The sequence below is a fragment of the Tachyglossus aculeatus genome, chromosome 1, assembly GCF_015852505.1.
Source record: "Tachyglossus aculeatus isolate mTacAcu1 chromosome 1, mTacAcu1.pri, whole genome shotgun sequence".
NCBI lineage: Eukaryota > Metazoa > Chordata > Mammalia > Monotremata > Tachyglossidae > Tachyglossus > Tachyglossus aculeatus.
In genome coordinates, this window is record NC_052066.1 from 1,452,896 (window position 1) to 1,478,948 (window position 26,053).

A 26,053-nucleotide genomic window follows, 5' to 3' on the forward strand; every position below is an offset into this window, starting at 1 on the left:
TCGGTTACCTCATCTGTAAAATGGGGATTAAGACTCTGAGCCCCAAGTGGGACAACCTGATTACCTTGGATCTACCCCAGTGCTTAGAACAGTGCTTGGCACATAGTAAGCACCTAACAAATACCATAATAATAATTATCATTATTAATGATAATAATCCTGGTTCTGCCACTTGTCTGCTGTGTGACCTTGGGCAAGTCACTTCACTGCTCTGTACCTCAGTTCCCTCATCTGTAAAATGGGGATTCAATCTCTGTTCTCCCTCCTACTTACCCTGTGAGCCCCATGTGGAATGTGGACTGTGTCTGATGTAATAATAATAATAATGGCATTTATTAAGCGTTTACTATGTGCAAAGCACTGTTCTAAGCACTGGGGAGATACAAGGTCATCAGGTTGTCCCACGTGGGGCTCACAGTATTAATCCCCATTTTACAGATGAGGCAGCTGAGGCTCAGAGAAGTTAAGTGACCTGCCCAGAGTCACACAGCTGACAGTTGGCAGAGCCGGGATTTGAACCCATGACCTCGGACTCCAAAGCCCGGGCTCTTTCCACTGAGCCACGCTGCTTCTCTGATGCAAGAGATAGGGCTGGAGAGGATAAAAGTTTGGATCAGCTTGGATGGGAAGGATAGGATGGATTTTAATGATGTCGTAAAGGTTGAACTGATGGGATTTGGTGACTGAATATGGGGGTTGAAGAAGAAAGGTGAGCCGAGGATAAGACTGATGCTGGACTCTCCCCACCCCAGTGGCCAAGAGTTGGGGGCTCCTGTGGACCCCCAACACCCCCCCCAATCCATTAATTGGGGCATTAATTAAGATTAATTAATTTAAGAGAAGCAGCGTGGCTCAGTGGAAAGAGCCCGGGCTTTGGAGTCAGAGGTCATGGGTTCAAATCCCGACTCCGCCAATTGTCAGCTGTGTGACTTGGGGCAAGTCACTTAACTTCTCTGCGCCTCAGTTCCCTCATCTGTAAAATGGGGATTAAGACTGTGAGCCCCACGTGGGACAACCTGATCACCTTGTAACCTCCCCAGCGCTTAGAACAGTGCTTTGCACATAGTAAGCGCTTAATAAATGCCATTATTATTATTATTAATAAAATTAATTTATTTATTCATTCAGTTGTATTTATTGAGCGCTTACTGTGTGCAAAGCACTATACTAAGCGCTTGGGAAAGTACAATACAATCAGTTGTATTTATTGAGCGCTTACTGTGTGCAAAGCACTATACTAAGCGCTTGGGAGAGTACAGTACAACAATAAACAAGACGTCCCCTGCCCATAGCAAGTTTATAGTCTAGAGGGGGTAGACAGATATGTGTGCTATTTTGTTAGTATGTTTGGTTTTGTTCTCTGTCTCCCCCTTTTAGACTGTGAGCCCACTGTTGGGTAGGGACTGTCTCTATATGTTGCCAATTTGTACTTCCCAAGCGCTTAGTACAGTGCTCTGCACATAGTAAGCGCTCAATAAATACGATTGATGATGATGATACAAGCAAATCAGGTTGGACACAGTCCCTGTCCCATATAGGGGTGGTCACGGTCTCAATCCCCATTTTACAGCTGAGGTAACTGAGGCCCAGAGAAGTGACTTACCCAAGGTCACACATCAGGCAAGTGCGAAGCCGGGATTAGAACCCGTGACCTTCTGACTTCCAGTCTGGGCTCTATCGACTGTGCGATGCTGCTGGGGCAGGTGGCTGGGGGGAAATGGAGAGGAAGCCCTGATAGGGGCCTAAGGGGATGGGGGGCTCTAGTAGGAGGAGGCTCTAGGACCCTGGAGGGGTGGGAGTCGGGGGTGCCCAGGAGGGAGGGGCTATCAAATCACGTTCTACAGAGCAGACCCTCCATCACCAAACACCTCTGGCCTCCGGGAAGCCCCCCACCCCCAAAGATCAATCAATCAATCAATCAATCATATTTATTGAGCGCTTACTGTGTGCAGAACACTGTACTAAGCGCTTGGGAAGTACAAGTCAGCAACACATAGAGACGGTCCCTACCCAACAGTGGGCTCACAGTCTAAAAGGGGGAGACAGAGAACAAAACAAAACACATTAACAAAATAAAATAAGTAGAATAGAGATGTACAAGTAAAATAAATAAATAAATAGAATAATAAATACGTACAAACATATATATAGGTGCTGTGGGGAAGGGAAGGAGGTAAGGTGGGGGGGATGGAGAGGGGGGAGAGGAAGGCGGGGGCTCAGTCTGGGAAGGCCTCCTGGAGGAGGTGAGCTCTCAGTAGAGCCTTGAAGGGAGGAAGAGAGCTAGCTTGGCGGATGGGCAGAGGGATTGGGGGCAATCCAGGCCCGGGGGAGGACGTGGGCCGGGGGTCGATGGCGGGACAGGCGAGAACGAGGCCTAACGGTGAGGAGATTAGCGGCGGAGGAGCGGAGGGTGCGGGCTGGGCTGGACAAGGAGAGAAGGGAGGTGAGGTAGGAGGGGGAGAGGGGATGGATGGACAGCCTTGAAGCCCAGGGTGAGGAGTTTCTGCCTCCCCCACAAAGATCCCCCCCAATCAAGCAGTGGTATTTATTGAACCTTTATTGGGAGAAGCAACGTGGCTCAGTAGAAAGAGCACGGGCTTTGGAGTCAGAGGTCATGGGTTCAAATTCTGACTCCGCCACTTGTCAGCTGTGTGACTTTGGGCAAGTCACTTAACTTCTCTGTGCCTCAGTTCCCTCATCTGTAAAATGGGGATTCGGACTGTGAGCCCCCCATGGGACAACCTGATCACCTTGTATCCCCCCAGTGCTTAAAACAGTGCTTTGCACATAGTAAGTGCTTAACAAATATCATCATTATTATTATTGGGTGCAGAGCACTGTACTAGGTGCTTGGGAGAAGACTTCTAGACTTCTAGACTGTGAGCCCACTGTTGGGTAGGGAACGTCTCTATATGTTGCCAACTTGTACTTCCCAACTGCTTAGTACAGTGCTCTGCACACAGTAAGTGCTCAATAAATACGATTGCATGAATGAATGAAAAAACAGTACAGCAGAGTTGGTAGACACATTCCCTGCCCACAAGGAGATTACAGTCCAGAGGGGGAAGCAGTTGTTAATAAAGCAGCGTGGCTCAGTGGAAGGAGCCCGGGCTTGGGGGTCAGAGGTCATGGGTTCTAATCCCGGCTCCGCCACCTGTCAACTGTGTGACTTTTGGCAAGTCGCTTAACTTCTCTGTGCCTCAGTTACCTCATCTGTAAAATGGAGATTTAGACTGTGAGCCCCTCATGGGACAACCTGATCACATTGTAAACACCCCAGTGCTTAGAACAGTGCTTTGCACATAGTAAGCGCTTAATAAATGCCATTATTATTATTATTCTGCCCATAATAATAATAATGGTATTTGTTAAGCACTTACTCTGGGCCAGGCACTGTTCTAAAGCTGGGGTAGATACAAGATAATTGGGTTGGGTTCGGTCCCTGTTCCTCTTAGGGCTCACAGTCTTAATCTTAATTGGGGGAAGCAGCACAGTTTAGTGGGCAGAGCATGGACCTGGGAATCAGAAGGTCATGGGTTCTAATCCCAGCTCTGCCACTTGTCTGCTGTGTGACCTTGGACAAGTCACTTCACTTCTCTGAGCCTCAGTTCCCTCATCTGTGACTGTGAGCCCCAAGTGGGACAACCTGATTACCTTGTATCACCCGCAGTGCTTAGAACAGTGCTTGGCACATAGGAAGTGCTTAATAAATGCCATCATTATTATTATTATTATTATTATTATTAAATAAATAAATTATGGATATGGACTTAAGTGCTGTGGGACTGAGGGAGGGGGACTAAAGGGAGAAAATCCAAGTGCAAAGCAGAGGGGCGTGGGAGAAGAGGAAATGAGAACTTAGGGAAGGCCTCGTAGAGGAGATGGGATTTTAGGAGGGCGTTGAAGCTGGGGAGGGCAGTGGGATGTGAAGGAGGAGGGGGCTCCAGGCCCTGGGGCAGGTCGTGGGCAAGGGTCCCTGCTCCCGGCCTGACCCCGGCCCGGCTGCGTGAGACCTGGGGCGAGACCCATCCCCCTGTGCTGGGCCCACTACCAGCCCTGCCCATCCTCCCCTCTGACCCCCCTCCGATCCCTAGGTTCGTCCTCAATGAGTTGGTGCAGACGGAAAAGGATTACGTCAAAGACCTGGGCATAGTGGTACAGGTGAGCACGGGAAGGAGGAGGTGGGCAACCCCCGCCACACCCCCCGGGACCTAGCCCAGGCTCTGAACAGACAACAAAAAGAGGCCTGCCACCCCTACCCCAGAGCGAGCCCCCTCCTCCATCCACAGCGCAGACCTCCCCCTCCACCCCCCGCCAACCTCCAGCCCCAGGATGCCCCATCTCTTCCCTCCACCTATTCTCCCCTCCTGACCTCTAGACTGTGACAAGCACTTAGTACAGTGCTCTGCTCACAGTAAGTGCTCAGAGTGAATGAATGACTGAATGCATGCCCATGACCCTCCCCGTCCATGCCCCCCGCCTGTCCTCCCCATCCATGACCCTCCTCCTCTGTGCCCCCCACTGAGACCCTCCCCATCCACAGTTCCCCTGCCCTCAGCCCATCTGCCCTCGGGCTTCACCCTGTATATATGTATATATGTTTGTACATATTTATTACTCTATTTATTTTACTTGTACATATCTATTCTATTTATTTTATTCTGTTAGTATGTTTGGTTTTGTTCTCTGTCTCCCCCTTCTAGACTGTGAGCCCACTGTTGGGTAGGGACCGTCTCTATATGTTGCCAACTTGGACTTCCCAAGCGCTTAGTACAGTGCTGTGCACACAGTAAGCGCTCAATAAATACGATTGATTGATTGATTTATTCACCCCCACTCCGAGCTCGCCCCCAAGCTCACCCCCCGACCCCTGCCTCCCCACCACCCAGGGCTTCATGCAGCGGATGGAGGAGAAGGGGGTCCCGGAGGCCATGCGGGGGAAAGACAAGATCGTCTTCGGCAACATCCACCAGCTGTGCGACTGGCACACAGAGTGAGTGCCGGGTAGCCCGGACGCACCCCATCCGGGACCCCTGTGCCCTCCCGTGCCCCCCGGGACTCACCCCTGACCCCCAGGCTATGCGAGGCCTGGGAGAAAAACCCTCAATCCCTGCCCCCCTTCCCCAAAGCTGTCTGAACTTGTACTTCCCAAGCGCTTAGTACAGTGCTCTGCACACAGTAAGCGCTCAATAAATACAATTGATGATGATGATGATGATTGATGATGAACCCTGGGGATGGGGGATCATTAGGTGAATGAAGAAGCAAAGAGCTGTGGTTTGGTGGGATTTGGGGGTTAATCAGGGAAGCTCTCCTGGAGGAGGTGAGTTTCAGGAGGCTGTGAAGGTGGGAAGAGCATGGGACTGGCAGGATTGTGGGGTGTTGGGAGTTAATCAGGGAAGACCTCCTGGAGGAGGTAGTGTTTCAGGAGGCTGTGGATCACCCAATCCATCAATGGTGTTTATTGACCGCTTTACTATGTGCAGAGCACTGTGCTCTCCCCCTTTTAGACTGTTCGCCCACTGTTGGGTAGGGACGGTCTCTATATGTTGCCAATTTGTACTTCCCAAGCGCTTAGTACAGTGCTCTGCACATAGTAAGCGCTCAATAAATACGATTGGTGATGATGATGATGATGTGCTAAGCGTTTGTGAGAGTACACTACAACAGAACCGATAGACACGTTCCCTGCCCACAGTAAGCTTACAGTCTAGAGAAGCAGCGTGGCTTAATGGAAAGAGCCCAGGCTTGGGAGTCAGAGGTCATGGATTCTAATCCCGGCTCCGCCACTTGTCAGGAGCGTGACCTTGGGCAAGTCACTTAACTTCTCTGGGCCTCAGTTCCCACATCTGTCAAATGGGGATGAAGACTGTGAGCCCCGCGTGGGACAACCTAGTTACCTTGTATCTACCCTCAGCGCTTAGCACAGTGCTTTGCACATAGTAAGCACTTAACTTGTTTTGTTTTGTTGTCTGTCTTCCCCCTTCTAGACTGTGAGCCTGTTGTTGGGTAGGGACTGTCTCTATATGTTGCTGACTTGTACTTCCCAAGCACTTAGTACAGTGCTCTGCACACAGTAAGCACTCAATAAATACGATTGAATGAATGAATAATAATAATAATTGGCATTTGTTAAGCGCTTACTATGTGCAAAGCACTGTTCTAAGCGCTGACAAACCAACAAATACCAACAAATACCAACATTATTATTATTATTATTAGATGGGGAGATAGACATTAATATAGTAGAACAGTGCTTGGCACATAGTAAGCACTTAAATACCATCATTGTTAATAATAATAATATAATAATGATAAATTTGTGATATAGACATAAATGCTGTGGAGCTGAGGGAGGGGTGAATAGAGGAAGCACATTCTTTTTTTTAATGGCATTTATTAAGCGCTTACTATGTGCAAAGCACTATTCTAAGTGCTGGGGAGGATACAAGGTGACCAGGTTGTCCCACAGGGGGGCTCACAGTCTTCATGCCCATTTTACAGATGAGGTAACTGAGGCCCAGTGAAGTGAAGTGACTTGCTCAAAGTCAGCTGACAATTGGCGGAGCCGGGATTTGAACCCATGACCTCTGACTCCAAAGCCCGGGCTCCTTCCACTGAGCCACGCTGCTTCTCTGTGCAAGGGCAAAGGCAACGCAGAAAGGAGTGGGAGACGAGGAAATGAAAGTTTAGCCTTGGAAGGCATCTTGGAAGAGGTGTGCTCTTATGGCTTTGAAGGCGGGGGAGCGGATATGAAGAGGGAGGGAATTCCAGACCAGAAGCAGAGGCTCTGCACAGGCTCCCGGCACAGCGCTCAGTACACAGCAGGCGCCCAGCCCAGTGCTCTGCACAAAGTAGGAGCCCAGCACAGCGGTCGGCCCACCGCCGGTGCCCGGCCCGCAGCAGTAGTGTGGGCGGGAAGCGGAACAGGCCGGCGTAAAGATCCCGCGCCGTCCTTGTCATTTCCTCACAGCTTCTTCCTGGCGGAGCTGGAGAAGTGCATTCAGGAGCCCGAGCGGTTAGCGCGGCTCTTCATCAAGCACGTGAGTGGGGTCCCCGTCGTCGTCCTCCGACCTCCCTGCCCCCCCCGCCGCCGGCCCCTCTGCCCTCCTGTCCCTCCCCCAGCTGGGGTTGGGGGTCCCGGGGTGGGCGCATGTCCTGACCGGGCAGGGCCGCCTCGTCTTCCAGGAGCGGAGGCTGCACATGTACGTGTGGTACTGCCAGAACAAGCCGCGCTCCGAGCACCTCGTGGCCGAGTTCGACGCCTACTTCGAGGTGGGCGGCCTCCGGGGACGGGGGGCCGTGGGGGTTCGGAGAGGCTCCCCAGGGTAGGGGCTTGGCACGGTGGGCATGGTAGAAGGCCGCTATGGCCCCCGAGGTCTGCCCTGCTCTGTGACCTCGGCCCCATCCCCTCACCCTCCGTGGCCCTGGCCCTTCTGTCCCCGCCACCCTCCCCCAGACCCTCGGTGACCTTGCCCCGCCACCTCCGTGGCCCGATCCCGCTGTCAGCCCGGGGTCCCCCTCCCCCCATGTCCTGCCCCCCGAGCCCCACTGAGCCGCTGGTGCCCATCTACCAGGAGGTGAAGCGGGACCTCGGGCAGCGGCTCGGCCTCAGCGACTTCCTCATCAAGCCCGTCCAGAGGATCACCAAGTACCAGCTGCTGCTCAAGGTCGGACACGGCCTGGGCACGACCAGGGCACTGGCGGGTGGGCAGGCGGGCCGGGGTACGGGGGGTGTGGGGAGGGAGGGTGAGGGGGCTTGGATGAAGGACCCGGTGGGGGACAGGCCACTTAATCCCCTCCTCTCTGCAGGATTTCCTGAAATACAGCGAGAAGGCCGGGCTGGACTGTGCCGAGATAGAGGTCAATCAATCCATCAGTCAATCAATCATCAATCCTCCCCGTGCCCTCCTTGGCCCCGTCCCCTCCCCTCCCTGACCCGGCCCCACCCCAGCAACCCAGCGAGAAGCGGTGTGGCCGAATGGCTAGAGCCCAGGCTTGGGCGGCAGAAGGACCTGGGTTCCAATCCCGCCTCCTTCGCTCGTCTGCTGGGTGGCTTTGGGCAAGTCACTTGGCTTCTCTGCGCCTCAGTTCCCTCATCTGTAAAAAACTGTGAGCCCCACTGGGGACAGGGACTGTGCCCAACCCGATTAGCTTGTATCCCACCCCAGCGCTCGGTATAGGGCGTAGCTCATAGGAAGCGCTTAACAAATGCCACAAATATTATTATTAATATTACTCATTAATATTATTATTAGCTTGTCCCAGCCCCGGCCCGGTCCCCCAACCCCCTCCCACCCACTTGCGGGTCCGGCGGGGCTGACGTTGCTTGCCGTGACCCACAGGAAGCAGTGGAGCTCATGTGTCTTGTCCCCAAGCGCTGCAATGACATGATGAACCTCGGCCGGCTGCAGGGCTTCGAGGTGGGACGGGGCGTCGAGACCCTCCCCCCCGGGCAGGGACGGGGCAGGAGCAGGGCCTGGGCAAGGGGAGGGGCAGGGCACGGAGGAGCCGATGATGCGCCAGAAGCAGCGTGGCAGAGTGGATAGAACACAGGTTCCAATCCCGACTCCACTACTTGTCTGCCGGGTGACCTTGGGCAAGTCGTTTCACTTCTTTGGGCCTCGGTTCCCTCATCTGTAAAATGGGGATTGAGACTGTGACTCCCCCCACCCCCCACCCCCGATATGGGACAGGGACTGTGTTCAACCCGATTTGCTTGTATCCACCCCAGAGCTTAGGACAGTGCCTGGCACATAGTAAGCACTTAACAAATACCATTATTATTATTATTTTTATTATTATTATTATTATGTGCCCTGGGTGTCACCCCAAACTCGGGGGTCGGGGGGCAGCAGCTGAGCAGCCCACGCCCGGCGTCTGGGGTCCCCCAGCACAGTGCTGGACACATAGTAAGCGCTTAACAAATACCATCATCATCATTATTATTACTAAGTGCTCGGAAGAGTACAGGGGCAGGGGTTGGGAGGGCCGTAGGTAGCACTGAGAATTGAAATCGCTGGACTCAGAGACGTGTATGAGAAGCAGCGCGGCTCAGTGGAAAGAGCCCGGGCTTTGGAGTCAGAGGTCGTGGGTTTGAATCCCGGCTCCTTCACAAGTCTGCTGTGTGACCTTGGGCAAGTCACTTCACTTCTCTGAGCCTCAGTTCCCTCATCTGTAAAAATGGGGACTAAGACTGTGAGCCCCACGTGGGACAACTTGATCACATTGTATCCCCCCAGAGCTTAGAACGGTGCTTTGCACATAGTAAGCGCTTAACAAATGCCATTATTATTATTTGGCTCTTACTATGTGCCAAACGCTGTACTAAGCCCCAGGGCAGTTACCAGACGGCCAGGTCAGACCCACTGCTGAAAGGGTTGGATCCTCATCGAAGCCAAAAGCTGTGCACCCCACCCCCACCCCCTGCACCCCCAAAGCGCCCTGAAGGGGTGGAGGGGAGGGGTCCAGTAGGTGGGCAAGGGGGAGGGCCCCCCAGGCGGCCCCACCCCACCCACGGTTCAGTGCGTGTCTATGTGTTTGTGGGCAGGGTCCACTACCAGCGCAGGGCAAGCTGCTTCAGCAAGACACGTTCTTCGTGACGGGGCCGGACGCGGGAGCGCAGCAGAGCCGGCCCAAGGAGCGCCGCGTCTTCCTCTTCGAGCAGATCGTCATCGTCAGCGAGCTGCTCCGCAAGGCCGCCCTCGCCCCCGCCTATGCCTTCAGCTGCGGCATCAAGGTGCCCCATGGCCAGGGGTACCCCGGGGACCGCCGTGGGCCTGGCCACGGAGACTGCCGTGGGCCGGCACGTGGGGACCACCACAGGCGGGGGAATGAAGGGGAAACCAGAGAGCACGGCGATTGCTGGGAAATGTAGGGGCTGCCAGGGAGGAAGAGAGGCTACTAGGGAACATGGGGTGACTAGGGGAAACCAAGGAACACAGAGGGTGCTGGGAAACCAGCATGGCCTAGTAGGTTGAGCACGGTCCTGGGAGGCAGGAGGTCAGGGCCTCTAATCCCGGCTCCGCCACGTGTCTCCTGTGTGACCTTTGGCAAGTCCCTTCACTTCTCTGGGCCCCAGTTACCTTATCTGTAAAATGGGGATTGAGACCCTGAGGCCCGCTTGGGACGGGGACCGTGTCCAACCCGATTTGCTTGTACCGACCCACGGGCTTAGAACAGCGCTTGGCACGTGGTAAGCACTTAAATGCCGTTATTAATGAATTAAATGTAGGGGTGCCAGGGAGCGCGGGGACTAGTGGGAAGGATGAGGGATGTTGGGAAATGTGGAGGTGCCGGGGGCATGGGAGCAGGTGGGGAGGCCAGAGGGTGCTGGGAAATGGAGGGGGTGCAGGGGCTGCTGGGGAGCACGGTTGGTGCCGGGAAATGTGGGGGAAACCAGGGGGTATTGGGGGGGCTGGAAAATGTAGGGGGAAACCAGGGGGCATGGGGGAGAGTAGAGGGTGCTGGAAAATATAGGGGAAACCAGAGGGTGAAGAGGCGTGGCTCAGTGGAAAGAGCTCGGGCTTTGGAGTCAGAGGTTGTGGGTTCAAATCCCGGCTCGGCCACTTGTCAGCTGTGTGACTTTGGGCAAGTCCCTTCACTTCTCTGGGCCTCAGTTCCCTCATCTGGAAAATGGGGATTAAGTCTGTGAGCCCCACGTGGGACAACTTGATTACCTTGTATCTACCCCGGCGCTTAGAACAGTGCTTTGCACATAGTAAGCGCTTAATAAATGCCATCATTATTATTATTAAGGGTCGGGGGTAAGACCGGACACATGCAGACACACTAGGGCACACAGGCCCCGGCACGTGGTCGCTGTGGGCAGAGAATGTGTCTGTTAGATTGTTCTATTGTGCTCTCCCAAGTGCTTAGTACACTGCTCTGCCCACGGTAATCACTCAATAAATACGACTGATTGACATACACCCATGTGCATACACACACCCACACATGTACGCTGTGCCGGCAGAGGGGCGGGGCCGCCGGGGCTCGGCCCCCCGGCTGAAGCCCCCCGGTTCCCCCCAGATGAATCACCTGAGCCTGGAGGACAGCGTGGATGGAGACCCCTGCAAGTTCGCCCTGTTCAACCGAGACACGGCCGAGAGAATCGTCCTGCAGGCCGCCAACCCTGAAATCCGACATGCCTGGGTCCAGGACATCAATCAGCTGCTGGACTCTCAGCACCACTTCATCAACGGTGCGTGGCCAGGGCGGGGGGCCGGGGCGGGCCAGGGCCTGGGTTCGACGCTTCAGCCAGGTGCTGGACACGCGGCACCACTTCCTCAACGATGCGGGGCCGGGCCAGGGGCGAAGGTCGGGGATGGGCCGGGGTCAGGGGCTCGGGCCGGGGGCTAGGCCGGGGGCTCGGGCCGGGGCTGACCTCCACTCATTGTGACCGTCACCCCTGGCCCCTCCGGCCCCTCAGAGCTGGGCTGACTGGAGGGTCCCCGTGGCCCAGGCTTGGCAAACCAAACGTTTAACATGGGTGGGAGCTGCCCGGCGGGCGATGCGCCCGGGCTGCCAGTTCGACCAGCCCTGGGCCTGCTTCGCACCCTTGGTTATTTGCCGAGTCCAGGCCTCGCTTAGAAAATGTCCAGAGCACTGTACTAAGCGCTTGGGAGAGGACCACACAACAATAAAAAGACACGACGAGTGTGTGCTGGCCCGTTCACACCCCGGAGGGGAGGTGGAGGGCGGGGTGGGGCCTGGGGAACCCCCCCGGGGGAGAAGCGGTGGGGTGTATTCATTCATCCATCTATCCATCATCAGTCATATTTATTGAGCGCTTACTGTGTGCAGAGCACTGTACGAAGCGCTTAATTCATCCATTCATTCATTCATTCATACAATCGTATTAACTGGGCACTTACTATCTGCAAAACACTGTACTAAGCGCTTGGGAGACTACAACGCTATTCGAGAAGCAGCATGGCGTAGTGGCTAGAGTACGGGCCTCGGAGTCACAAGGTCATTCATTCATTCATTCATTCAATCGTATTTATTGAGCGCTTACTGTGTGCAGAGCACTGTACTAAGCGCTCGGGAAGTACAAGTTGGCAACATATAAAGACGGTCCCTACCCAACAGTGGGCTCAAGGTCATGGGTTCTAATCCCATCTCTGCCACTTGCCTGCAGTGTGACCTTGGGCGAATCACTTCACTTCTCTGGGCCTCTGTTCCCTCATCTGTAAAAATGGGGATTGAGACTGTGAGCCCCACACCGGACAGGGACTGTGTCCAACCCGATTTGCTCATATTCACCCCAGTGCTCAGTACGGTGCCTGGCACATAGTAAGCGCTTAACAAATACCATAATTATGATTATCATTCTTATAGTATAACAATAAGCAGTATAATATACCAGTAAACTGTCCTGGCCGCATTAGGAGGTGGGCACATACGAGGCCCAAGGAGGTGGGCACACACAGGGTATGCACAGGCGAGGCCCTCGCCTGAACGGGGTCCGGTGCTCCCCATCCCTCTCTCTTCCAGCTCTGCAGTCGCCCATCGAGTACCAGCGGAAGGAACGTAGCAACGCTGTGCTAAAGACTCCGGTCAGCAGGGTCCCCGGGCCCAGCTCCCGGCCCCACTCCTCAATGCCCCCGGGGCCGGAGCGGCAGGCCAAGGGGATGGACGGCAGCCCCCCGCTGCCCTCCCTGAAGAAACCCACCGCCGACGGCAGCCCCAGCCTCGACCTCCAGCAGCCGGCGGACACGTGTGAGCCCAGCGAGGTGCGCAGCGGGAGAGCGCGCGGTTAGACAGCGGGAGGGACTTCCGGGCAGCCTGGGGCGGGTGACATCCTGGAGCAGGCTGCAGGAGGAGGAGAAGGATCATCATCAATCGTATTTATTGAGCGCTTACTGGGTGCAGAGCACTGGACTGAGCGCTTGGGAAGTACAAGTTGGCAACAACATCATCATCATCATCAATCGTATTTATTGAGCGCTTACTGGGTGCAGAGCACTGGACTAAGCGCTTGGGAAGTACAAGTTGGCAACATGTAGAGACAGTCCCTACCCAACAGCGGGCTCACAGTCTAAAAGGGGGAGACAGAGAACAAAACCAAACATACTAACAAAATAAAATAATTAGAATAGATATGTACAAGTAAAATAGAGTAATAAATATGTACAAACATATATACAGGTGCTGTGGGGAAGGGAAGGAGGTAAGATGGGGGGGATGGAGAGGGGGGCGAGGGGGACCTCCTGGGGTCCCGGCAACTGGGCCAGTTTGGGAATCGCTTCATTTCCGGAGGAGGGAGTTGGGGGAACCTTTCCTCGAGGGTGCTCAGGTCAGTCAGCGTCTAAATCAATCGGTCATATTTATTGAGCGTTTACCACGAATGGAGACCGTGAGCCTGTTGTTGGGTAGGGACCAACAACTTAGCTGTTAGTACAGTGCTCTGCACACAGTAAGCGCTCAATAAATACGATTGATTGATTGACCATCTCTATATGTTGCCAACTTGTACTTCCCAAGCGCTTAGTCCAGTGCTCTGCACACAGTAAGCACTCAATAAATATGATTGAATGAATGAATGAATGAATGAATGGAGAACTATACTAAGTCCGATTGGACGTTTTTGGTGTGCAGAGCACTCCACTAGGAGCCTACTGTGCGCAGAGTGCTGTACTAGGTACCCGCTGTGGGCAGAGAGCTGTACCAGGAGCAGAGTGCTGTGCTAGGTGCCTGCTCTATTTAGAACACTGTTCCGGGCCCCCTATTGTGTGCAGAGCACTGTACTAGGTACCCATTGTGGGTAGAGCATTGTACGGGGTTCCTGAGTTGGGAAGAGTGATGTACTGGGCACCTCGAGGACCATCTACATATCTTTTACTCTATTTATTTATTTATTTTACTTGTACATATCTATCCTATTTATTTTATTTTGTTGGTATGTGTGGTTTTGTTCTCTGTCTCCCCCTTTTAGACTGTGAGCCCACTGTTGGGTAGGGACTGTCTCTATGTGTTGCCAATTTGTACTTCCCAAGCGCTTAGTACAGTGCTCTGCACATAGTAAGCGCTCAATAAATACGATTGATGATGATGATGATGATCTACTCCAATGGAATTGCCCCGAACTGCCCCCCTCGGACCGGTCCCCACCCGACCCCCGATTGGGCCGAGGCACGTCGAAGAAGGGGTGCGGTCTCCCCGCTGCAGGTGCGATACCCCCAGGACACCCATGCCCGCCCGGGCAGCCTCCCGATCCGCAGCCGGGCAGGCCCGGAGGCCCACTGGCAAAGGGGCTGGCATCGCCACCCAAAGTGCTACCCAGCCTGGCATGGGGCTATAATAATAAAAAAAAAATAATAATAATAATAATAATAATAATAATGGCATTTATCAAGCACTTACTATGTGCAAAGCACTGTACTAAGCGCTGGAGAGATTACAAGGAGATCAGGTTGTCCCCCGGGGGGCTCACAGTCTTAATCCCCATTTTACAGATGAGGGAACTGAGGCCCAGGGAAGTGAAGTGACTTGCCCAGAGCCACACAGCTGACAATCGGCGGAGTCGGGATTCGAACCCATGACCCCTGACTCCAAAGCCCGGGCTCTTTCCACTGAGCCTCGCTGCTCCTAATAATAATAAAATAGTAATAATAGTAATTCTGATACTGGTCAAGCAGTTACTATGTGCCAAGCACCGCTTGTTCTAAGCACTTTTCTAAGCACTGCAATGGGTACAAGGTAATCGGGTTGGACACAGGCCCTGTTCCACATGGGGGTCACAGTCTCATTCCTGTGGGGAGCTCCTGGGGAGGTCAGTTGGTCAGTCCGTTGCGCTTATTGAGCACTTACCATGTCCAGAGCACTGTACTAAGCGCTTGGGAGAGAACAACACAACAGTATAAAGACACAACGAGTGTGTCCTGGCCTGTTCACACCCCGGAGAGGAGGTGGAGGACAGGGTGGGATCTGGGGACTCCCCAGGGGAGAGGCGGTGGGGTGTAGTGGCTAGAGCCCGGGCTTGGGAGTCAGAAGGTCATGGATTCTAATCCTGACTCCGCCACTTGTCTGCTGTGTGACCTTGGGCAAGCCACTTCACTTCTCTGGGCCTCAGTGACCTCACCTGTAGAATGGGGATTGAGAGCGTGAGCCCCATGTGGGACAGGCACTGCGTCCAACCCGCTGTGTTTGTATCCACCTCAGCGCTTAGCACAGTGCCCGGCACGTAGTGAGCGCTTGAAGCAGCGTGGCTCAGTGGAAAGAGCCCGGGCTTGGGATTCAGAGGTCGTGGGTTCGCATCCCGGCTCCTCCAGTTGTCAGCTGTGTGACTTTGGGCAAGTCACTTCATCATCATCATCATCATCAATCGTATTTATTGAGCGCTTACTATGTGCAGAGCACTGGACTAAGCGCTTGGGAAGTACAAATTGCCAACATAGAGAGACAGTCCCTACCCAACAGTGGGCTCACAGTCTAAAAGGGGGAGACAGAGAACAAAACCAAACATACTAACAAAATAAAATAAATAGAATAGATATGTACAAACAAAATAAATAAATAAATAAATAGAGTAAAAAATATGTACAAATATATACATATATGCTTCACTTCTCTGGGCCTCAGTTCCCTCATCTGTAAAATGGGGATGAAGACTGTGAGCCCCTCATGGGACAACCAGATCACCTCGTATCTACCCCAGTGCTTAGAACAGTGCCTTGCACATAGTAAGCGCTTAACAAATACCGACATTATTATTAAGCACGATTATTATCCCTAGACCGTGAGCTTCTCTCTAGACTGTGCGCTTGTTATGGGCAGGGAGTGTCGTCGTTTATTGTTGTACTTTCCCCGGCACTTGGTACAGTGCTCCGCACACAGTAAGCGCTCAATAGATGCAATTGACTGAATGAATGACCCCGCGCCCCTCACCACCACACCCCGGCAGGTCGACCCGGGCATCTGCGAGGAGGCTCCGGCCCCGCCGGGCGCCCAGGACCACGCGGGCCTCCAGGAGCACGACGCCGGCCTGAGCCGGGCCGGTGAGCGCGGGCGCCAGCTGAGCTCGGGCACGGCCTTCCAGCCGGCGGCCGCCCCCAGCCCCGGGCCCAGGCCCCCCTCCGCCACCCCGCCCGACCCAGGCGACGGGACCATCAAGTAAGTGCCCCGGAGCGGCCCGCCACGACCCCGGCCCGAGCTCCCGGCCTCCTGGCGACCCGCTGCCGCCCCGGCCGCGGCGGCCACGGACACCCACGGGGGTGGGCCGGCCGGTTTCCTTCTGCTCGTGGAATCGGTTGTGCTCCCACCTTCACCTGCGCAGCCGGCCCTCCCGCCCGCCACCCCCTCCCTCTCCAAGCGGCCCTGCTCGCCCTTGAACCCCCTTCCCCTAATGGGCATCGGTTAAGGTGGAGAGCCGGGTCCCCAGCCCCCCGACCCCAGACGTGGTCCGGGCCTGCCCCCCGGCCCACCCCCAGACTCGTCATCTGGGGTCGCGGGCCGCAGCGTGAGGCAGAGGAGGGGAGCGTGCGAGAGTCAGTGAGAGAGAGAGAGAGCGGGTGAGAGTGAGAGACACGTGCGAGAGCGGGGGGATGCAGACACCGCCAGGGCGTGTGTCAGTGTGCGACAACAGCCGTCCAGCGGCTTCCCGTCCAGACATTTGCACTACCCCGGGACCCCTCCTCCCTGCCGGGCCGGGGTCCCGCGGCCCCTTGGGCGCTGTTGTGTAACACGCTGTTTCCGTGTACTATTTTACATATGTGTAAATAAACCTTCACCCTGCTGCCCTGTGGGCAGGGGCCAGAGGACCTGCCCCTCATGGTTTTTTTTTTTGCTCCGGGATGGGGCGGGGAGCGGGGCCGGGGGAGGGCTGGTTTTAGTTCTTTTGACCATTTCTGCCCTGTGGGAAAGTGGACCCTCTGCCCCCCTTCCTGCCCCCCCTGCCCCTTCCCCAGCCAGCGGACAGAGCAGCAAACACAGGTCAGTCATCCATTCGGGTCTACCCCATGCCACTCCCATGGCGGTCCAAAGTCGGGCCCGACCGTCCTGATCCAACCTGTGGAGGTTCAGCCCACCCTTTGCCAGTCCAAACTGGGCCAGTCCAACCGGTACAGTTCATTCTGTGCCAGTCCAGCCCATGCCACCCGAGTCCAGTCGGTGCCAGTCTGGCCTTTGGTGACCCAGGCCGGACGACGGTGGTCCAGCCAGCCCGGCCTCTGCCAGTCCAGGTCACGCCGGTCCACTCGGTCCAGTCCAGCCCACCCTGTGCCAGTCTAAACTATGCCCGTGCTGGTCCAGATTGCCCTGTGCCAGTCATCCACCCGGTGCCAGTCTAGCCCACCCCAAGCTAGTCCAGCCTATGCAAGCTTAGGCAGCCCAAACTGACCCATCCCGCTCCAACCCAGCCTGCCCTCAGCCAGGCTAACCGGTGCCAGCGTAGCCCAGGCTGGCTATTCCAACCCGTGCCAATCCAGCCTGCCCCAAGCCAATCCGGTCTGTGCCAGTCCAACAGAGAAGCAGCATAGAGGCCTAGTTGAAAGAGCCCAGGCCTGCGAGTCAGAAGGACCTGGCTTCTAATCCCAGTTCTGCCACTTGTCTGCTGTGTGACTTTACTTCTCAGCACCTCAGTTTCCTCATCTGTAAAATGGGGATTAAGACTCTGAGGCCCACGCGGGACAGGGACTGTGTCCAAGCTGACAAGTTTGGATCTGCCCTAGTGCTTAGTACAATGCCTGGCACATAGTAAGTGCTTAACAAATACTACAATTAAATATCATAAAAAGCCCCCCAATCAGGATGTGGTCCAGCCTTCCCTGAGCAAGTCCAGCTGGTGACCATGTGGCCCTCACTGGACTAGCCAATGCCCATCCAGCCTGTGCCAGGCCAGTCTATAATAATAATAATAATAATAATTGTGGTATTTGTTAAGTACTTACTATGAGCCAGGTACTGGGGTGGGTACAAGCTAATGGGCTTGGACACAGTCCCTGTCCCACATGGGGCTCAAAGTCTCAATCCTCATTTTACAGATGAGGGAACTGAGGCCCAGAGAAGTGAAGAGACTTGCCTAAGGTCACACAGCAGACAAGTTGCGGAGCTGAGATTAGAACCCATGACCTCCTGACTCTCAGGCCCGGGCTTTATCCTCTAGGCCATGCTGCATCTCAGTCTGTGCTTGTCCATCTGCGCCAACCTAGAGGGCCCTGGGCTTCTCTCAATTCCGAGATCCGGGGGGGGGGGGGGGGGGGGGGGGGGGGTCACACTGGCTATCGCTGGCTGTCGCTGGCAATCCCTGCCGTGACCCTGCCCGCTGCTGGACCCGTGGCCTTCTGGCCCCCAACTGGATGGCAGCCCTGTCCTCCTGCCTGCCGGTCCCTCTGCCCCTGTGCCCGCCTGCCTCCCTGCATGCCTGCTGTCCTTTACCCCAGCCATGGGGCTGGGGGGAGCAGGGCGCCCGCTCAGAGAAGGGCAGGCATCCCTCTGTCCTTCCCTCCCTCCCTCCCGCTCACCTTGTGGGGGTCTGAGGTCGGGAGCCAGATTGTGGGCCAGGGTTGGGCGGATGCCCCTTAGCTGCATTTGCCGACTGGAGGTAGGGTGGGAGGTAAGGGGTGGGGAATGGGGCCCTGCGGACCGGAGCTGGACGTGCCAAATCCACGGGCTCAAAGTGGCGGCTCAGGGATCCCTCCTCCACCCCTCCTCCGCCCCTTCCTCTCATGGCATGCTGAGCTAGGCCAGGGCAGGGGACTGCACTCCCTTCCCACTTCACCCCTCGACTGCCCCAACCCCTCTCCACAGTCGCCCCCTCCCCAGAGCCCTGCCCAATCCTCTACGGCCCCTACCTCCACGGAGTGGGGCCAGGGCAGGAGCTGGAGGAGGGGCTCGGGGGTTGTGTCACTGGGGCCGGGGGCGTCCCCGGGCCCCAGTGGAAGCCTGAGAGGAAGCCTGGGTTGAGATGAGCAGAGAGTCCCACGGAGGATGGGAGCGGGGTCTGTTTTCCCTTTACAGACCTGAACACATTCATCCTTAGCAGGGTTTAAAATCAACATTTTACATATAGGGGACTGGCAGAGGAAGGGCAGGGGCAGGGCTGGATGGGCCGGCGGGGCAGCACAGGCAGACGTAAGGCAGGGCAGGACAGGCGGGAGGAGCAGGATGGGCCAGAGGGGCAACAGGGGCAGGATGGGCAGGGACAGGGCACGACAGGCTGGAGAGACAGGATGGTCAGGGGCAGGGATGGGCAGAGGAAAGGCACGGCAGGATGGGTGGGAGGGGCAGGATGGGGAGAATCAGGGCAGGGGCAGGATGGATGGGATGGGCAGAGTGACATCTCCCTTCAGCCAGCACGGCAGCACAGAACTGTGAAGGGCTTAGCCAAGGCCTGTGCCCGTTCCGCCCAACCCCGCCAGCACCGTTCCCCTCTCCCCAGTCCATGGTGGTGTAGTTTGTCGTCCCCTCCCTGGTCCTACTTGGGGGGGTGGGGGGGGGTGGGAGGGGCTCTGGGCAGTCCGGGGGGCATCAGGGGGATCGAGGGGGGCGGACAAGTCACAGGCCGAGGTGGTGGATGCAGCCCAGCTGCTGAGGGAGGGGTGTGCGATCCCTGTCTGGTCTTTCTTACAGCTAGAGGTGGAAGGAGGGCACTGAAGGTAGCTAGGGCAGTGGGCCTGGTGCCATGGCAGGGCAGGATACCACAGGCAGTATCATTCATTCATTCGTTCGATCATATTTAAAGACTGCTTACTGCGTGCAGAGCACTGTACTATCCACTTGGGAGAGTACAGCATAACACTAAACAGACGCATTCCCTGCCCATGAGCTGACAGTCTGGAGGTGGGGAGATAAACAACAATACAAATCAATAAATAACGGATCTGGACATAAGTGCTGTGGGGCTGGGAAGGGGGACGAACAAAGGGTGCAAGTCAGGGCGACATAGAGGGGAGTGAAAATGAGGAAGGGGGTGCTTAGTCTGGGAAGGCCTCTTGGAGAAGGTGGGTCTTCGATAAGGCTTTGAAGTTGGGGGAGAGTCACTGTCGGATTTGAGGAGGGAGGGCGTTTCAGGCCAAAGGCAGGACGTGGGCCAGGGTTAGGCGGCGAGACAGGCGAGATTGAGGCCCAGTGAGGAGGTTGGCACTAGAGGAGTGAGGTGAACAGGTTGGGTTGCAGAAGGAGAGAAGTGCGGTGAGGTAGGAGGGGGCAAGGGGGTGGAGGGCTTTAGCAGCGAGGGCAATGCCATGGCAGGGCAGGGCAGCGAAGGCACCATCATGACCAGAGAGGGCAAGGCAGTGGGAGCAATGCCACGGCAGGGCAGCAGTTGGCCCTCCCTTTGCCCCCGCCTTTCTCCTCCTTGGCTCCCCTGATCCCAGGTGGCTGAGAATTCCTGCTCTTGGGCCAACTGGTCACTTGGAGGCGAGGGGCACCTCCGCCTCGCTCCCCACGTCAGTTTGCACCCTGGACACGGCTGCTGCTCCGAGCAGTCCCCCGGCCCCCGGCCCCCTTGGCCCCCCTGGGCCAGCCTGGCAGCAGACGCGGAAGCCCCCCGGGGCGGGTGGGGGCGGCCCGCCCCCCCCACCCCCACCCCAGCTCCGAGCAGAAGGATGACAGGTACCACGTTTCTTGGCACCACAGGAAGTCGTGCTCCTGGCACACTCTGCGCGTGAGGAAGCAGGCGGAGAAGGACAGCGTGGGCAAGAGCGGAGCCCCCGGCGCACCACGGAAACCCAAGGAGCCCCTGGCCGAAACGCCCCCCATCAGAGTGAGTACGGCCCCCAGCCTGCTCTCCCGCAGGAGTTGGGGGGGGCGGGACCCTCCCCACGCAAGATGGCTCGCAATCAATCCATCAATTAATCATATTTAGTCAGTCAATTGTATTTATTGAGCGCTTGACATATCATCATCATCATCAATCGTATTTATTGAGCGCTTACTGTGTGCAGAGCACTGTACTAAGTGCTTGGGAAGTACAAGTTGGCAACATATACAGATGGTCCCTACCCAACAGTGGGCTCACAGTCTAAAAGGGGGAGACAGAGAACAAAACCAAACATACCAACAAAATAAAATAAATAGATATGAACAAGTGAAATAAATAAATAAATAGAGTAACAAATATGTACAAACATATATACATATATACAGGTGCTGTGGGGAAGGGAAGGAGGTAAGATGGGGGGAATGGAGGGGGGATATGCAGAGCACTTACTAAGTGCTTTGGAAAGCACAGTACAATGATAGTCACATTCCGTTCCCACAGAGAGTTTACAGTTTAAAGGGGGGATTTATTGAGCAGTAACTATGTGCAGAGCACTTGTAATAATAATAATAATAATAATTATGGTATTTGCATGTGCCAGGCATGGAGATAGATATGAACTAATCGGGTTGGCCACAGTCCCTGTCCCACATGGGGCTCACAGTCTTAATCCCCGTTTTACAGATGAGAGAACTGAAGCACAGAGAAGTGAAGTGAGTTGCCCCAGAGCACACAGCAGACAAGTGGCGGAGTCTGGATTAGAACCCATGACCTTCTGATTCCCAGGCCCAGACTCTGGCCACTACAACACACTGCTCCTCTACTAAGTGGAAGGCAGTGTCTCCATCCTCCATTGGTCCCAGAGTCTAAGAGGGAGGGCAGGGTCGTCTCCCCCTCGGACAGAGGAGGAAACTAAGGCCCGGAGGAGCAGAGGAGCAGCATGGCATAGTGGATAAAACAAGGGCCTGGCAGTCAGAAGGTCATGAGTTCTAATCCCACCTCCACCACTCATTTGCTGTGTGGTCTTGGACAAGTCACTTCACTTCTCTGGGTCTCAGTTACCTCATCTATAAAATGGGGCTGAAGATTGTGACCCCCATGTGGGGCAGGGACTGTGTCCAACCCAATTTCTTTGTATCTACCCCAGTGCTTAGTACGTGCCTGGCACATAGTAAGCTCTTACCAAATGCCATAATTATTATTATCATCATCATCAATCGTATTTATTGAGCGCTTACTGTGTGCAGAGCACTGTACTAAGCGCTTGGGAAGTACAAATTGGCAACATATAGAGACAGTCCCTACCCAACAGTGGGCTCACAGTCTAAAAGGGGGAGACAGAGAACAAAACCAAACATACTAACAAAATAAAATAAATAGAATAGATACGTACAAGTAAAATAAATAGAGTGATAATAAATAAATAAATAAATAGAGTAATAATAAATAAATAAATAGAGTAATAAATAAATAAATAAATAGAGTAATAGTATATTTATATCCCATAGAAAGGTAGGATGGATCTTCCAATCCTCTGTGGGGGTCTCTTTCCCCACATTAGGTTTCCCCATTCCCAAACACAGTCCTCTGATCAAGGGCAGAAATATTTAGTACCCTGGGAAGTGGTACAGTGTGAACCCCAGTGGTCTCCCAAGTGCTTAGTACAGTGCTCTGCATACAGTAAGCGCTCAATAAATACGATCAAATGAATGAATGAATGAATTGTGAGGCCTTGCCCTGTGCGCTTCCCCCTGGGCCGCACTGCCACTACCGGCTCCTCACCTGTCCCGGCTCTACGGCCTTTGGGCCTGAAGTCAGTGGACCTGAGGGCTGTGGAAGTGGGTGGTCTGGGACTCTGGCCGATGGAAGTAACCCTGCCCTGAATCCGGCCCCCACCCAGGCTGGCCACGGCCACCGTGACCCCCCTTTGGTCCTTCTCAGCCAGGCGTCCCCTCCTCGGCGACCGCTGAGGGGCAAGAAACTAAGCCATGGGTCTGACCGGGTGCCCATCTCCCGGAGCCTGGGGTCCCACCCCAACCCTCTCTCTCTCTCTGCATCTCTCTCTGTGTCTGTCTGTCTGTCCCTCCCTCCCGACACGACACACGCGGCCCCCAGGAAGCACCCAGCTCAGAGGACTCCGAGTGTGATGACCTGGACCCCAACACTAGCATGGAGGTAGGGGGTCCTCCATGTGGAGTCTCGCCCCGTGATGGGTTGGGGCATGCCCACACGCCCGGGTGGTGCTGGGGGGCACGGGGAGGACGAGGGGACAGCAGGGTGTGGCCTCCATGGGCTTGGAGGTAGATGGTCCCTGGCGGGGAGGAGAAGGGGGTGGGCCAGGCTGGGGATGGGCTGGGGGACCCCAGGGTGTGGCCGCTATGGGCTCCATGGTGGACACTGGATGACCAAGGTGTTGGTTCAGCGCTCGCTCTGTGCCAAGCACCGTGCCCAGCCCTGGGGCCAATAGAGGTTGATCCAATTGGACACCGTCCCCGGCCCCTGGGGACTTCTGTTCTGAGAGAAAGGGACAACAGGAATCTCATCCCCATTGTACGGATGGGTAAACTGGGGCCCAGAGAGGGTAAGCGACTGGCTCAAGGGCACACAGCAGGGCGGGCACAGATCCAGAGGTAGCATCCCAGTCTCTCCTGTGCTCTATCCACTAGGCCTCACTGCCCTCTGCCCCCCCTGGCTTTTGCTGAGGCCCTGTAGCTCCAGCCATGCCCTGGCCCCCAAAGCCAGCTGCATGGCCTGGACAGGAGAGGAGCTCTGGGGGATGCGAGGGAGTGGGAGGGCGGGAGGAGGCCAGATGGGTGGGGGGAGAGACCCACTGGGTGTGGGGGTCACCTAAAGAAGCTGCAGGTCCAGGCGGCCCCTGGGGCTGGGCTGTTCATAATAATAATAATAATAATAATAATAATAATAATGGCATTTATTAAGCACTTACTATGTGCAAAGCACTGTTCTAAGCACTGGGGAGGTTACAAAGTGATCGGGTTGTCCCACGGGGGGCTCACAGTCTTAATCCCCATTTTACAGATGAGGTAACTGGGGCCCAGAGAAGATAAGTAACTTGCCCAAAGTCACCCAGCTGACATTTGGCAGAGCTGGGATTTGAACCCCATGACCTCTGACTCCCAAGCCTGTGCTCTTTCCACTGAGCCATGCCGCTTCCCTCAGTTGTCTCATCTGTCAAATGGGGACTAAGACTATGTGCCCCATGTGGGACCGGGACTGTGTCCAACCTAATTAGCTTGTAGCTACCCCAGCACTTAGTACAGTGCCTGTGGCTCATAATAAGCGCTTAACAGATACCATGAAAAAGGGGAGGAACCACCTGTGGCCAGCCTGGGGGTGTCCACCAGTTCTGCAGGTCCTCCTGGTCTGGTTCTCCCCATCCGCCCACCCCATTCCCGGCTTCTTCCTCCTTCCGCTTCCTCCTCCCCGCCACCCTGTCTCACCATCCCTGTCTCCACCCCTGACTCCCCTCCACCCCTGCCCCTCACCCTTCCCCCTCCATCCCTGACCCCCCGATCCCCATCCCCTCCACCCTTGACCCCTCCATCCTTGCTCCCCACCCATGACCCCTTCACCCCTGACCCCTACAAAAAAAGCCTCCAATTACAGCCCGGGCTGTCCTACCCACCCAGCGTTCTCCCCGAAGCATCCTGGGGTCTGGAACCCTGTACAATAATAATAATAATAATAATAATAATGATTAGGATATTTGTTAAGCACTTACTATGTGCAAGGCACTATACTAAGCTCTGAGGTAGGTACCAACTAATTGGGTTGGACAGTCCCTGTCCCACATGGGGCTCACAGTCTTAATCCCCACGCTACAGATGAGGGAACTGAGGCACAGAGAAGTGAAGTGACTTGTCCAAAGTCACATAGCCGACAAGTGGCAGAGCTGGGATTAGTACCCATGATCTTCTGACTCTTATGCTTGTACTTTATCCACTACATCATCACAGCCCTGCAGAGAAGGACAGGCCCACTACCAGCCCCAACAATTCTCAATTTGCCCCCCGCCCCGTTTCCCTCATACAATAAAAACTTCTCCCAGCCCAGTCAGCCCACTGAGTCTCCTTCTCTTTCCTCTTCTTCCCCTCTTGTCTCTCTCCTCCCCTCACTTCCTCTCTCCTCCCCTAATAATAACAATAGTTATAATGACTGTGGGATTCGTGAAGCGCTTACTATGAGTCAAACGCTGTCCACAAGCCGGGATAGTAGACCCAAGACAAGGGGAAGCAGTGTGGCCTAGGGAATCATCCGCGTAGAAATGGGAGTTGAAGCCGTGGGAGCGAACGAGTTCTCCAAGGGAGTGGGTGTAGATGGAGAATAGAAGGGGACCCAAAACTGAACCTTGAGGGACCCCCACAGTTAGGGGGTGGGAGGCGGAAGAAGAGCCCGCGAAAGAGACAGAGAAGGAGCAGCTAGAGAGACAGGAGGGAAATGAAGTGACTTTCCCAAGGTCACGCAAAAGAGAAGTGGTAGAACCAGGATTAGAACCCAGGTCTTTTAACTCCCAGCCCTGGACTCCTCCCATTAGGCCATGCTGTTTCCCCTCCCCATCTTTCATCTCTCTTCCCCCCCCTTACCCTTTTCTCTCCTCTCCCTCCCTTCTCTCTCCTTCCTGCCTCCATCCACGTCCCTCCCTCCCTTTCCCTATAGAGTGGGGGGTGGGATCAATCAATCAATCATATTTATTGAGCACTTACTGTGTGCAGAGCACTGTACTAAGCGCTTGGGAAGTACAAGTTGGCAACACATAGAGACAGTCCCTACCCAACAGTGGGCTCACAGTCTAAAAGGGGGAGACAGAGAACAAAACCAAACATACTAACAAAATAAAATAAATACAGTAGATATGTACAAGTAAAATAAATAAATAACTAGAGTAATAAATATGTACAAACATATATACATATATACAGGTGCTGTGGGGAAGGGAAGGAGGTAAGATGGGGGGATGGAGACGGGGACGAGGGGGAGAGGAAGGAAGGGGCTCAGTCTGGGAAGGTATCCTCCTGGGAGCAAGGATATCTAGTGTAGAAGTGTAGGGGCCAACACTACTAAGCACTTAATAATAATAATGGCATTTATTAAGTGCTTACTATGTGCAAAGCACTGTTCTAAGCACTGGGGAGGTTACAAAGTGATCAGGTTGTCCCATGGGGGGCTCACAGTCTTAATCCCCATTTTACAGATGAGGTAACTGAGGCGCAGAGAAGTTAAGTGACTTGCCCAAAGTCACCCAGCTGACAATTGGCAGAGCCGGGATTTGAACCCATGACCTCTGACTCCAAAGCCCGTGCTCTTTCCACTGAGCCACGCTGCTTAGTG

General features: G+C 55.0%; 1 protein-coding gene across 1 annotated transcript in view; it reads left to right on the forward strand.

Annotated features, from left to right (window-relative positions):
• The window catches only part of KALRN (kalirin RhoGEF kinase), a 288,617-nt gene that overhangs the window by 238,755 nt on the left and 23,809 nt on the right, over positions 1-26,053 (forward strand). The window contains exons 39-51 of the mRNA XM_038752830.1: positions 4,095-4,161; positions 4,890-4,993; positions 6,974-7,043; positions 7,189-7,275; positions 7,578-7,670; positions 7,813-7,863; positions 8,346-8,423; positions 9,551-9,739; positions 11,032-11,203; positions 12,499-12,737; positions 15,908-16,116; positions 20,581-20,707; positions 22,820-22,879. Coding sequence (XP_038608758.1) covers positions 4,095-4,161; positions 4,890-4,993; positions 6,974-7,043; positions 7,189-7,275; positions 7,578-7,670; positions 7,813-7,863; positions 8,346-8,423; positions 9,551-9,739; positions 11,032-11,203; positions 12,499-12,737; positions 15,908-16,116; positions 20,581-20,707; positions 22,820-22,879 — 1,546 coding nt within the window. The remainder of the gene's footprint in view (positions 1-4,094; positions 4,162-4,889; positions 4,994-6,973; positions 7,044-7,188; positions 7,276-7,577; positions 7,671-7,812; positions 7,864-8,345; positions 8,424-9,550; positions 9,740-11,031; positions 11,204-12,498; positions 12,738-15,907; positions 16,117-20,580; positions 20,708-22,819; positions 22,880-26,053) is intronic.